General features: G+C 38.0%; 1 protein-coding gene across 1 annotated transcript in view; it reads left to right on the top strand.

The window, feature by feature from the left end:
• SMIM14 (small integral membrane protein 14) overlaps positions 1–14,233 on the top strand; it is a 66,939-nt gene that overhangs the window by 23,664 nt on the left and 29,042 nt on the right. The window contains exon 2 of the mRNA XM_059067110.2: positions 4,020–4,129. Within this exon, the coding sequence (XP_058923093.1) occupies positions 4,055–4,129 (75 nt within the window). The 5' untranslated portion in view covers positions 4,020–4,054. The remainder of the gene's footprint in view (positions 1–4,019; positions 4,130–14,233) is intronic.

Genomic DNA, 14,233 nt, shown 5'->3' on the forward strand with positions numbered 1-14,233 from the left:
TACTAAATATTGAATAGTACACTTTCAGTGTCTGAACTGTATAGTATGTGATTTATCTCAAAGAAGTTGTTATAAAAAATAAATCTAAGTAAGACATATGTATATAGATATAACAATAGTAAATATTTGAAGATTAACTTTTATAAATATTCTAAAAATAAATAACCAAAAACAGCACCTTTACACATTCTACATTCTGGTAAAATCATGGGGTCAGTTTGTCAGCATTCTTTTCTGATCCATTGCTCTAGTTGACTATTTCTGTGTGTGGCCTCATTTTAAAAAATCACTCATACATCTAGAATTTGTTTTGGTATAAGGAATGAGGGTAAGGAGTCAGCTTTCCCCAATACCATTTATGGAATAACTTGTCTCCCCCCCCCCCCCGCCCCAGGGATTTGATATGCTCTCCTCAGCCTATAAATTTCTATAATGGATGTCATCGTCACTGACCTATTGAAGGAGCATTTTGACTAGGCTCCCTATGTTGACTTTAGCTTCTTTACTGTCAGTTTTCCATAGTGCAACCAGGGTGATCTTTTAAAAACACACAGGCGTTAAACCTTATGGACTTCACATTGATCTTTGGATGAGGCCCTAATCTTGAACATCCCTGGAAAGCTCTGTGTGGCCTGGCCTATTGACCTCTCTGGTGTCATTTCAGACCACTCTTCTTGTTGTCTGGATTGCTATCTGAATTCCAGCACGTTGCGGCTTTCTTTCAGTTCCTTCATCAGGTTATACTCTTACTCACTACAGGGTCTTGCACTGCTCTTTACTTTGTGTCTAGAATGCCTCCAGCCCTAGATCGCCATACCTTCCACTTCCACCTCACCCTGTTGTATTCCAGTGCATCCTTCCACTTTCATCTCAGCATTAACTTATTTAGTAAAATCTTCCTAACTCCCTAGATAAATTTAGAACCTGTATATACTCTATAGGCACCTTTTATCTTTTTTTTTTAAGTAACAGCTTTATTGAGATATTCACATACCACACAGTGCACCGTTTAAAGTGTACAGTGGTTTTTAGTACATTCATGGAGTTGTGTGACCATCAACCATAATCAATTTTAGAACATTTTCTTCACTCGAGAAGAAAGCCTGTACCAATTAGCAGTCACTCCGCATTTCTCCTCAAGCCCCTCAGTCCTGGACAACCACAAAGTTTTTTTTTTAAGTGTGATAAAACATACATAAATTTCACCATTTTAACCATTTTTTAAAGTCTGTAATTTAGTGGCTTTACATTCACAGCATTGTACAACTATCTCCACTGTTTCTAAAACTTTATCACACCAAACTCTTAAGTTATTACTTGTTAAGCAATAACTCCCCATTCTGCTCTCCTCCAGGTCCTGGCAACCACAGTTCTACTTTGTCTATATGAATTTGCCTGTTCTAGATATTTCATATAAGTGGGATTATATGAGTCCTTTTGTGTCTGCTTATTTCACTTAGCATAATGTTTTTAAGGCTCATCTGTGTATCAGAACTTCATTAATTTTTATGACTGAATAATATTCCATTGTATGTATATACTGCATTTTGTTTATCCATTCATCAGTTAATGGACGTGAGTTTCTACTTTTTGGCTATTGTGAATAATGCTGTTATGAACACTTAGCATACAAGTATCTGTTTGAATCCCTGTTTTCAAATCTTTGGAGATAAATACCTAGAAGTGGAATTGTTGGGTCATTGATCATTCTTATGCTTAACTTCAGGACCCATCAAACTGTTTTCCTGAAAGGCCATTTAGGAGGTTTCTAATTTCTCCACATTATTTATTTCATTTTTTAAAATTAAAGTCACCCTAATAGGTGTCAAGTGGTATCTCATTGTGTTTTGTTTTGTTTTAAATTATTTATTTATGGCTGTGTTGGGTCTTCGTTGGCTGCGCCCGGGCTTTCTCTAGTTGTGGCTAGTGGGGGCTACTGCTGTTCGTTGCAGTGCACGGGCTTCTCATTGCAGTGGCTTCTCTTGTTGCAGAGCACGGGCTCTACGTGTGCGGGCTTCAGTAGTTGTGGTGCATGAGCTCAGCAGTTGGAGCTCATGGGCTCTAAAGTGCAGGCTCAGTAGTTGTGGCACACAGGCTTAGTTGCTCTGTGGCATGTGGGATCTTCCTGGAACAGGGCTTGAACCCGTGTCCCCTGCATTGGCAGGCGGATTCTTAACCACTGCACCACCAGGGAAGCCCTGCATTGTGTCTTCGTTGCTGTGCGTGGTCATTCTCTAGTTTTGGCGAGCAGGGGCTACTACTCTTCAATGCGGTGCGTGAGCTTCTTATTGCAGTGGCTTCTTGTTGTGGATCACGGGCTCTAGGTGCACGGGCTTCAGTAGTTGTGTTTTATGGGCTCAGTAGTTGTGGCTTGCAGGCTCTAGAGCACAAGCTCAGTAGTTGTAGCCCACGGGCTTACTTGCTCCGTGGCATGTGGGATCTTCCTGGACCAGGGCTTGAACCCGTGTCCCCTGCATTGGCAGGCAGATTCTCAACCACTGCACCACCAGGGAAGCCCCCTTTGTCCATTTTTAAATTGAGTTGCTTTTGTTATTGAGTTAGAGGGGTTCTTTTTGTAGTCTGGACATTAAGTCATTGTCAGATATATGATTTGCAAATATTTTCTCTCATTCTTTGTGTTATTTTTTTCCAGTCTTTTGGTCCATTTATCTTTTATAACATTTACAAGTTTGCATTTATAATTTTTAAAATATTTAGATTAATATCTGTCTCCACTATTAGAATGTGAGCACCCTTAGGGTAAGGACTGTATCAGTTTTTGCTCACTTTTATATTGTTAATGCCTAGCACAGGTGCTAAATATTTTTTGAATGAATGAAGGTCTTTTAAGTTAATTTACGAGTTCCATTGATTGCCTATTCCATCTTAAATATCTATAGTACTCCATCTTGTTACTCTTATTTTTCAAAATCTTCCCAGCTATTTCCTGGCTTTTATCATGTTCATTCATGTTAATTTATGCCCCTCCTGCCCCCCACATTGGTATCATTTTAGATAACTCATTTTTTTCTTTCAGAGGGCTTTCTTGGTAGGATAAAGGCTGCAAAATTGCCATAGTCAGCTTAGGCTGTTATAGTAAAATAGCACAGACTGAGTGGCCTAAACCAGCTGTCCCCAACCTTTTTGCACCAGGGACCAATTTCACAGAAGATAAGTTTTCCACGGCAGGTGGGGAGGGATGGTTCAGGCGGTAATGTGAGCCATGGGGAGCGGCAGATGAAGCTTAGCTCACTCACCGGCCACTCACCTCCTGCCATGCGGCCTTGTTCCTAACAGGGTGTGGACCAATAGCCGTCTGCAGCCTGGGGGTTGCAGACCTCTGGCTTAAACAACAAACATTTATTTCTCACAGTTCTGGATTCTGGGAGGCCTGTGATCAAGGTGTTAGCAGATTCGGTGTCTGGTGAGGAATCTCTTCCTACTTTGTAGATGGATGCCTTCTTGCTGTATCTTCACATGTTGAAGAGAGAGATATATAAGTCTCTTCTTTAAGGGCACTAATCACATTTATAAGGGCTGCACTCTCATGACCTCATTACCTCCCAAAGGCCCTACCTCCAAATACCATCCCCTTGGAGATTAAGGCTTCAACATATGAATTTTAGCGGGGACACATTCAGTCCATAGCAGTACTGGGGCTAACAAAGTTAAAGGATTTGGTAATTAAGCAGAGTAGGGCTCTAGTATCATCTAGTATCATCTAGTAGCATCATCATCATCTAGTATCATCACCCCTTCACAGATGGGGCCAGTATAGAGTATCTGAAGACATTTGCATTTACAGGAAACCAGTCTGATGGTAAAGTGGTAGCCAATCATTTGTATAGATTCATAATTCATATAAGGTTAGTAATAAATTCATAGATTTAAGTCATTAATAAATATGAACTATACTTAAAGAAAACTATTATGAATCTATACATACATGAATTTTTCATAGTTCAAGAGAAAGAGTAACTCTGAAGAGTAGTCTTATGATATTTTTTCCTTCCTCCTAGATTTAAACAGTCAAGTTAAATCAAGCTGGGTAATCATGGCAGAAGGTGGATTCGATCCCTGTGAATGTGTTTGCTCTCATGAACATGCGATGAGAAGGCTGATCAATCTGGTGAGATGAACAGGACAGTCCTATTCAGAACTGAACTGTACTGCTCTGTCTTGTTTTGGGGAGCATGTTGTTTATTGGAAGATTTTCATCTGATGGGCACTAAAAATTATTTCATAATTGAAATTCCACAGTGGTTTAAGTCATAATGGTTAAAATGCTTGCCAGCAGTTCTTTTATTAGAGATAAAAACAGATTGCTGTCTTTATTTATGGTAGATTTTTGTTGGCGAAATTCACCATCATGGGTGGGAAACACACATTTGTGTTGACGCTTTTCTGTTTTTTTTTTTTGGCCACACCATGTGGCACGTGGGATCTTAGTTCCCTGACCAGGGATCGAACCAATGCTCCCTGCATTGAAGCACGAAGTCTTAACCACTGGACGGCCAGGGAAATCCTCTGTTCTGTATTAATGCATATAATTTTTGGCTATACGGAGCTTGTTTACCTGATAAACTGCTGTGAAGTCACACTTCCTCTTACAATATAGTTCAAATCCTACTCCAACAAATGGCATGACAATAAAAATCTCTATATAGTTTATTTCCAGATCCAAATCAGTTATTTGACAGAGGCAGATTTCGGAACAACAGGCTTTGAGTGTAGTGAGATTTCAATTGTAGGTTTTTATAGACTTTTTTTTTTTTTTTTTTTTTTTTCGGTACGCGGGCCTCGCACTGTTGTGGCCTCTCCCGTTGTGGAGCACAGGCTCCGGACGCGCAGGCTCAGCAGCCATGGCTCACGGGCCTAGCCGCTCTGCGGCATGTGGGATCTTCCTTGACTGGGGCATGAACCCGTGTCCCCTGCATCAGCAGGCGGACTCTCAACCACTGCGCCACCAGGGAAGCCCTTTATAGACTTTTAAAGCTTAAATACAGGGCTGTTTATGTACTATACTTTATACTTTTTATATACAAAGGAAAAATTTGACCATTATTAACAATGAAGTACAATTGACCCTTGAACAGCATAGGTTTGCACTCTGAGGGTCCACTTACATGCGGATTTTTTTCAATAGTAAATACTGCAGTACTACACCATCTGCAGTTGGTTGAATCCAAGGATGTAGAACTGCATATTTGGAGAAATTGCGTATACTGAGGGCTGACTATAAGTTACATGCAGATTTTCAACTGTATAGCGGGTTAGTGTCCCTAAACCCTTCGTTGTTCAAGGGTCAACTGTATATTATTATTATGTTATACATTATACAACATTTTACTGTTTTAAAATATTCTTGTACCGGTGTATATTATTATAGGCCAGTTAATAAAGGCAGGTTCAAACATTTGCTGGAATACTTGAATAAGCAAGTTTTCTGCTCACTCATTGTCTATGTACAGTGATCAGAAGTGCATTGATTGTGAATGATGTTCCTTTGAGAATTAGCATATACTAGGACTTATGATCCTTAAAAATGCCTTAGAGGGATAAAAATAAACTAAGAACTTATAAATTAAATCAGACTCTTGTGAGTATAGAAATAAAATGGCAATGTCATCTCTGATAATTGATGTAAAAATAGATTAATCTGAGAAGAGTTTAAAAAATATTTTCTGTTTATTTATGAAGTTTGAGCTGATAGTTTTTAATGTCTTAATTCAATCAAACATTAGGCAGATTTTTTTCAAATTACTCTGATATTAGGAACAAAAAATAGACTTGTAATTTAATTGTGGTAAAATTTCCCAGGAGATTAGTTTTAATAAGGACTACTACCTATTTTTATTTCTTAGTATTTTTTATTTTTAACATGCTTTATTCTATTAGCTCTGCTGCTTTTTAAGAGATGACTAAAACTAAGCCCTACTTTTTTAGGATTCCCTGTACACTTTACTTTAGTAGATTGTCAAGGAAGCCATGGTTAGCTTTTTTTTTCTTTTTTTAATGGGCACATTAATTCATGCTTGATGGGACGTTACTTATAGCATTCTTGGTTTGAAATACTTTGTAATTATGTGAAAATAGATTTTAGATTTTTACAGATCTTTTAAAAGCCCACATTTTTTAGTGTATGATGGATATTTTCACACAATATAAATTACTGATGGATGATTCCCTTATGTATAACACGCTGAGAGCAGTATTGAAGATTCCAGAGGGAGGAGAAACTCATTTGATTCATTAAGGAAACTTGCTGGCAAGGTTTGATAGATGTTTGTTTGAATTGAATTGTGCTTTTAAATTTTTATTTCATGTGTATTTCTTCTTTTATTTAAATTCAGAATCAAGCAGCATTTTTGGATCATATCTATATTGTTGATATTTAAGTGCTTTCTAAACATTCTTCCTAAGAAGTATTGTTAGAAATATGGTCTCTAAATTCAGAAATTCAAAGATTTATGAATAATACTATTTATTGTAGCATTATTTATAGTAATAAAAAGTTATAAGCAACCTTAATGTTGACTAGTAGGACAGTGGTTATATCATGGAAATTCATACGGTAAAATCTTGTTTAAAATAGTTGTCTTTGAAAAATATTTAAAAACAAGGGAGATGTGTGTGTTATATGAAATGAAAAAAAATGTACAAATGGCGTTTAGTAGATCTTTTGTGTACACATACATATACACCCACACACCCATTCATTTCACCTACATGTGTGCATAGGAAGAAAGACTAGAAGAGAATGCACCGAAATGTTAAAAGTGGTTATCTATGGATTCTGGAATATGGGCTGAGACTTCTCTTTTATACTTTCTTGTATTTTCTGTGATAATAAATCTTATAATCAAAAAAAGGTTATCTAACAAAAACTATCAATATTTTCATTTAAACGTCATTGTATTCTTTTGTAGTATATCACTACTAGACTTTTCTACCTCTCATGCATCCATTATCTTCTACTCATACCTTATAGTACCTTTTTTTCCCCAGTTTCTGTTATCTTATTACCCTGTGGAACTCTAACTCTACAGCCTATATTTAATTTAATTTAATTTATTTATTTATATAAATTTATTTTATTTTATTTATTTATTTTTGGCTGCTTTGGGTCTTCGTTGCTGCGTGTGGTCTTTCTTTAGTTGATTTGAGCGGGGGCTACTCTTCGTTGCGGTGCGTGGGCTTCTCATTGCAGTGGCTTCTCTAGTTGTGGAGCATGGGCTCTAGGTGCACGGGCTTCAGTAGTTGTAGCACGCAGGCTCAGTAGTTGTGGCTCACAGGCTCTAGAGCACAGGCTCAGTAGTTGTGGCACACAGGCTTAGTTGCTCTGCGGCATGTGGGATCTTCCTGGACCAGGGGTCGAACCCGTGTCCCCTGCATTGGCAGGCGGATTCTTAACCACTGCACCACCAGGGAAGCCCCAACCTATCTTTTAAAAGCAATTTATCTGTGGGTATAATTTTTCTATATTAGTTATAACTACCAGAATTTAGATGTCTGCATGCTTAGTAAGCTCATAGATATAATAGTACTGTGTTATAGTATGATAACAGTGCAGAGATTTATTCTCATTTTTTTAAAAATGGACATCTAATTCATCTTTGTAATAGCGTACCATCTCATTAATTTCAAGTTCTAATTTGGAATTTTTATTATTTTTGACCTTATGTAATAAAATTGGATTTTCTTGTGTATGATGGATATTTTCACATAATATAAATTATTGATGGATGATCCCCTTATGTATAACATGCTGATAGCATTATTGAAGATTCCAGAGAGAAGAGAAACTCATTGGGGGAAACTTGAGAATTTTAATGATTTTTTTATGGTTAGCTCATTAGTTGTATGTTGGGTTGCAGTTTTTGTTTTGCCTATTCTGTGGAAATAGATGGGCTTTGCCAAGGGATATATCAGCTTAGAAGCAGTTAAGATTTTACCGTTAGTTCCTTTCCATTTTAGTAAAGTTCTATTCATTCACAATTTAAAACTAATTTATTTTCCTAATTTAGTAATGATTTCAGTTAAGGTTCTTCACTGTAAGTAATAGAAGTTTTAGATGATTTAAGCAGAAAAGGACATATTAAAAAGTATTATGTGGCTCACATTGGATAACCTGGCATGGAAAATGAATAGGATCAAAGGGAATGTAAATGCCAAAACGAGCCCATGCTCCAAAATAACCCAGCCAAAAAGCTGCTGCTCCTGAATTCCAGACTTTTGTGTATCCAACTGTTGATGCAACATCTCCATTTGGACAAATAGTAGGTATTTTATACTTGATGTGTGCATAACTGAACTTTTCTTGTCCCCAACCTTATACTTCTGTCTTCTCTATTATTTTTTTTTTTCTTTTGGCCACGCCATGAGACTTAGTTCCCCGACGAGGGATTGAACTGGGCCACGGCAGTGAAAGCACCGATTCCTAATCACTGGACCGCCAGGGAATTCCCTGTCTTCTCTATTCACCCCATTATTCTGGTTGCTCAGGCAACAGCTTTTGTGTCATCTTTTACTCTGTTCTTTCAACCGCATGGCTAATGCAGAACCAAATCCCTTTGGCTCACCCTTAAAAATATATATCCAGAATCCAGCCATTTCTCACAACTCCAGTGAAACACTCTGGTCTAACCTACCATCATCTCTTGCGTAGATTATTGAAATTAGCCTCCTTGTTGGTCTCCTTGCTTCTGCCCTCTTGCCATCTCCATTTTCTTCAACTTTAGTCTCACTACAGGAGTTGAAATGATCTATTTCTGGTAAGTCAGGTAATGTTCCTCCTTTCCTCAAAATTCTGCAGTAGGTTCCCCATGACACTCATGGTGAAAAAAAAAACAATTTATGTGGCCCTATGTGATCTGTCCCCCTTCACTCCACTGGTTCCCGTTTGCTCACTTTGTTCTACTGTTTCTGGCTGCTTTGCCATTCCTGAAAATACAGGTCACATACAAAGGATCAAGTGTCTAAATGACGTTTAGACTTTTCAACAGCAAAACTGGAATGCATTAGCACAGTGACTTTAAGTTCTGAAGGGAAATTTTTACCAATCCATCATTCTATATCCAACCAGACTATCAAATAGGAGGAGAGTCTTCAAAAATTTTACCTTATATACCTTTTCTTAGCTGGTTACTAGAGGATGAACTGTTTTTCACCAAGATATAGGCATAAACCAAGAAAGAAGAGATTTCGAGTGTAGAAAGCAGGAGATCCAGCATATGAGAGAGGCAAAAGTAATTTCCAGGGTGATGGTGAATGGAGATCCCAGGATAATGGTGAAGGGACATTCCAGGGTTATAGCTACCCACATGCTTTCTTGATAAGGGAAGCTGTTTGTATACCCTAACTGCTCACCCAGCCTAGTCCTTCATTAATAAATATGAACAGCAAAACAAGCAAAGAGTTGAAGAAAATAAAAGGACTACAATGTGGTCACAGGTACAGCTACATTAGAAGACAAGATGAAATAGTTAGATCCTTCTAATATGAAAAGTCATTATGAATGCTATAAATGCAGACCCATACAAGTATGTTATGCTGGCCTTAAGTACCACCAGCAGCATGATTTTTTTGAAATGGTAAAGTTTCAAAGTCACCAAATTCTTCGTAGAATCATACACAAAACTAAGTATAGTCTTCCCTTGATTTAAATGTGAAAGTCCAGTTAAGTTCCTCGATAATTCTGTGTCAAGTATAACCATCCAAAAAATACTTTGTGTTTTTCTTTGAAATGGACTTAGATTATATTATAGGCTCAAGTTTTTCACTTAGTGAATGTGTGGCAGGACCTTTGAAAGTTAGGGGGGATGCAAGCCAGTCAGAACAACCAAAGAACTGCCTTTCAGATATCCGGATGCCCTAGTACTGACACATTTGAGAACCTTTGAATAGCGGGGAGAATTAGGGTTTATTTTAAAAAAAAAAAAAAAGGAAAAAGGAAACCCAAATAAGCTGAAGGCAGGCAGGAAGAAAGAAGAGAAGCATAGTTAATAGCATAAAGTAAAATGTTATGTGTGATTTTTTTTTTTTTTTTTTTTGCGGTATGCAGGCCTCTCACTGTTGTGGCCTCTCCCGTTGCGGAGCACAGGCTCCGGACGCACAGGCTCAGCAGCCATGGCTCACGGGCCCAGCCGCTCCGCGGCATGTGGGATCTTCCCGGACCGGGGCACGAACCCGTATCCCCTGCATTGGCAGGCAGACTCTCAACCACTGCACCACCAGGGAAGCCCTGGGTTGGAGTTTTTAAATGCTGTTATTTATCAAGGGAGACAGACACTGAAAACATAATCTCATAGATAAGTGCTAAAAGTAGCGGGGGTGTAGGAGAAGCTGTCCCCAAAGAATGTGATACTCTTAATCTCAGACAAAATTAATTCAAAGCCAAAACATTGAACACAGGAATAATACTGACAAAAGAGAGAATCCATCACGTCTGGGACAAGCTATTTATGTCCCAAACAACAGAGAATGCAAAAACAATTAGAAATAAAAGAAGAAACATATTTTAGAAGTATCTGAGAAATGTTAGTGAAAGCCACAGAGATGCCTTTGCAGGTTAAGGTTAGAGTATGTGTAGGTCAGGATAATGTTTGTAAATGCATAGAAGAGGTTCCAAGGAATATATCTCAGATTCATAACAATGGTTATATTGGGGAGAGTTTGAAGGGAATGTAGGCACTATTTTAAACCCACAGGAATCCTCTGATGTCGATCCTCCTTTTACAAATGAGGACACTGAGGTTTTCCCAGGTATTGGAGCCTACCAGAGAGTGGCAGAGGCACATTTGAGCTTGGCATTAGCTCCAGGCCCTGTGCTGTTTCTTCGGTACCATGATCTGCTCTGCTTCCTGTCGGTTTCCTTCAGGTACCTTAAAAAAAAAAGCACTTGGGCTTCCCTGCTGGCGCAGTGGTTGAGAGTCCGCCTGCCAATGCAGGGGATACGGGTTCGTGCCCCGGTCCGGGAAGATCCCACATGCCGTGGAGCGGCTAGGCCCGTGAACCATGGCCACTGAGCCTGCACGTCCGGAGCCTGTGCTCCGCAACAGGAGAGGCCACAACAGTGAGAGGCCCGCATACTGAAAAAAAAAAAAAAAAAAAGCACTATATATGCAGTCAAGGAGGCATAGGAGAAAACTGTCGGAGAGAGACTCTTCGCTGCATTTTTAACTTTGAAAACTATGAGCGTACATTACCTATTCAAATATTAACTTAAAAATAAAACTTTGTAAGCATCTTCAGAGGTATGATAAGCAGGACAGTTCTATAGAAAAACTAGTAATCACAGACTTTTTCCACTGAAGAATAAAATTTTTGAATGCACTGTTATGTGATTTGCAAAGAAAATATATTCTACCATTTTTAGCTTTTTAATAATTTTAATAAGACTGTATTCTCATCTTACCTTTGTTGATTTCTAAATTGGTACAATGTTTTCTCATGTTAAAAATATATATATAAAATAGAAAAGACTTGTATGTCTTCTAAGGTTAAATGGACATAAACAGCAATTGAAACTCTTTACTATTGCCTCACCAGTTCTATGTACGTTTTGATTATTTAACTCCTAAGCTGTACTAGTACAAAGAATATAAATCTGATTTTCATGCATTTTATTGTATTGGGTTGACCAAAAAGTGCCTTTGGTTTTTAAGTAAAAATAAGAGACACGTTTTTCATTTTCACCAAGAACTTTATTGAACAATGTATTCACCCTTTTGTTCCACTACCTTCTGTCATTTTTCAGCCAACTTCATACTTACATCTTCCCAAAACTTTTTTTAAAAATAAATTTATTTATTTATTTTTGGCTGTGTTGGGTCTTCATTGCTGTGGGCAGGCTTTCTCTAGTTGCAGCGAGTGGGGGTTACTCTTCATTGCAGTGCACAGGCTTCTCATTGCGGTGGCTTCTCCTGTTGCAGAGCACGGGCTCTAGGCGTGTGGGCTTCAGTCGTTGTGGAGCGTGGGCTCAGTAGTTGGGCCCACAGGCTTAGTTGCTCTGTGGCATGTGGAATCTTCCTGGACCAGGGCTTGAACCCACGTCTCCTGCATTGGCAGGCGGATTCTTAACTATTGCACCACCAGGGAAGTCCATCCCCCAAAACTTGTTATCTTTTTGAGCAAAGAACTGTTCCAGGTGCCTTTTACGGTCTTCCAGGGAGTGGAAATTTTTTTCTATTATGAGAATTTTGTAAAGACTGAAATAAATGGAAATTCGAAGGTTCAATGTGTGGTGAATACGGCAGATGAATCAGAAGTTCCCAGCCAAGCTGTAACAATTTTTGCCTGGTCATCAAAGAAACATGTGGCCTTGTGTTATTCTGATAGAATATTATGTATTTTCTGTTGACTAATTCTGGATGCTTTTCGTCAAGTGCTGCTTTCAGTTGGTCTAATTTGGAGCAGTAGTTGTTGGAATTAAGTGTTTGGTTTTCTGGAAGGAGCTTATAATAGAGGACTCCCTTGCAATCCCACCATATACACAATCCAACCTTCTTTGGATGATAACTGGCCTTTGGTGTGGTTGGTTGGTGGTTCATTTCACTTGCCCCACCATCTCTTCCATTCCACATTATTGTATATTATCCACTTTTCCTCACCCGTCACAATTTGTTTTAAAAACAGAACGTTTTCATTACGTTTCAAATGCAGAAATATGTTCAGGAAGGTTTTTTTCTGCTTGACTTACGTGGAACCCAAACATCAAAGCGATTAACATAACCAAGCTGGTGCAGATGATTTTCAATGCTTGATTTAGATATTTTGAGTATGTTGGCTGTCTCCCACGTGATATAACGTTGATTGTTCTCAATTATTGTTTCGATTTGATCACTATCAACTTCAACTGGTCTACCCGACCGTGGAGCAGCGTCCAGTGAGAAATCTCCAGCACAAAACTTCACAAACCACTTTTGACATGTTTGATCAGTCACAGCACCTTCTCCATACACTGCACAAAATCTTTTTTTGCATTTCAGTCGTTTTTACCTTTCTTGAAATAATAAAGCATAATATGCCGAAAATGTTGCTTTTTTTCTTCCATCTTCTATATTAAAATGGCTACACAGAAGTTTACCAGTTTTGATAAGTCTTTTTTTAAATGCACGCTGATATGAGAGCTGTCAGATACAATCTAAAAAAATTGTTTCGAATGAAGTTAAAGACAACTAAGTGCTACTAGAGCCATCTTAACAGAAAAGAATGAACGAACTTTTTGGCCAAGCCACTATATCTGCAATATGGACTATTAAAGCAAATGACTGTATCACTGTATTCTTATAGGAGTGTTTTAAATGATACATTATAAACAGTATTTCACTTCAAGGTTGGTAAGACTGCAGTACAAAGAATGCCCATTTTGGGGTGCTCATGACAGGTAAAGCTTTTACTTATTCTATTGGCATGTTTCCTTCCTATGATTTAATTACATCCTTGGGTTACACAGGTATTAGACTGTTTTTAATGCAGTTGTATTTTGCCAGGTAAGTGTTTTGCCAGGATTTGTTTGCCAGGATCTGTTTGTCTCAGGAATGTTCAGAAACATTAAAAAATGGAGGTATAATCTGACATTACAGGCATTTTTCTGTCCTAATCTAATACTATAATTAGAACTTTAATGTTTTACTCATTAAATACTGGCTAAGAAGACTTAAAGAGGTGGATAAGAATATACAGTGAGTCCCTTTCAATTAAAATCAGGTATCTTTATCATGTTACATACAGTTCTGTGTTTCATTACTTGTTAACATGGGAATATGCCTATTGATAAATATGGGTTTTTATTGATGTAGTAGTAGAATACTACTAGATATGTAGAAAGATGCCAACACAAAATCATAGCCTAATTATAAATCATTCTTTTAAGTTGTAGGTTTTTTGCTGTGTGTCTCCTCTGAGGTTAGTTTTGTTTTTAAGGAGGTATTTCCTTATAACTGATATATCTAATTGTTTGGGTTTTTTAAAAATCACTTATATTTCCTTACAACCATAAAGATGGCCTGGCGAGAGACTTTTTCAGTTCCCCATTTGCAGAATTATTCTGTTTTTATCCTCTTCTGCTCTCTTGCCACCTCCTTCTCCTGTTCGCCTTGACTGGTTGTCTCTTGGTATACAGTTTCTTCTATTAATGATAGGCGTTCCAGAAGGAGAACAGATGGATTTAGAAATGTGAATTTAGGTTATGCTTTGTGTTTTTCCTCCTTTCTGTTGTAACCTAAGGTTT

This window comes from Kogia breviceps, chromosome 6 (genome assembly GCF_026419965.1).
Source record: "Kogia breviceps isolate mKogBre1 chromosome 6, mKogBre1 haplotype 1, whole genome shotgun sequence".
NCBI lineage: Eukaryota > Metazoa > Chordata > Mammalia > Artiodactyla > Physeteridae > Kogia > Kogia breviceps.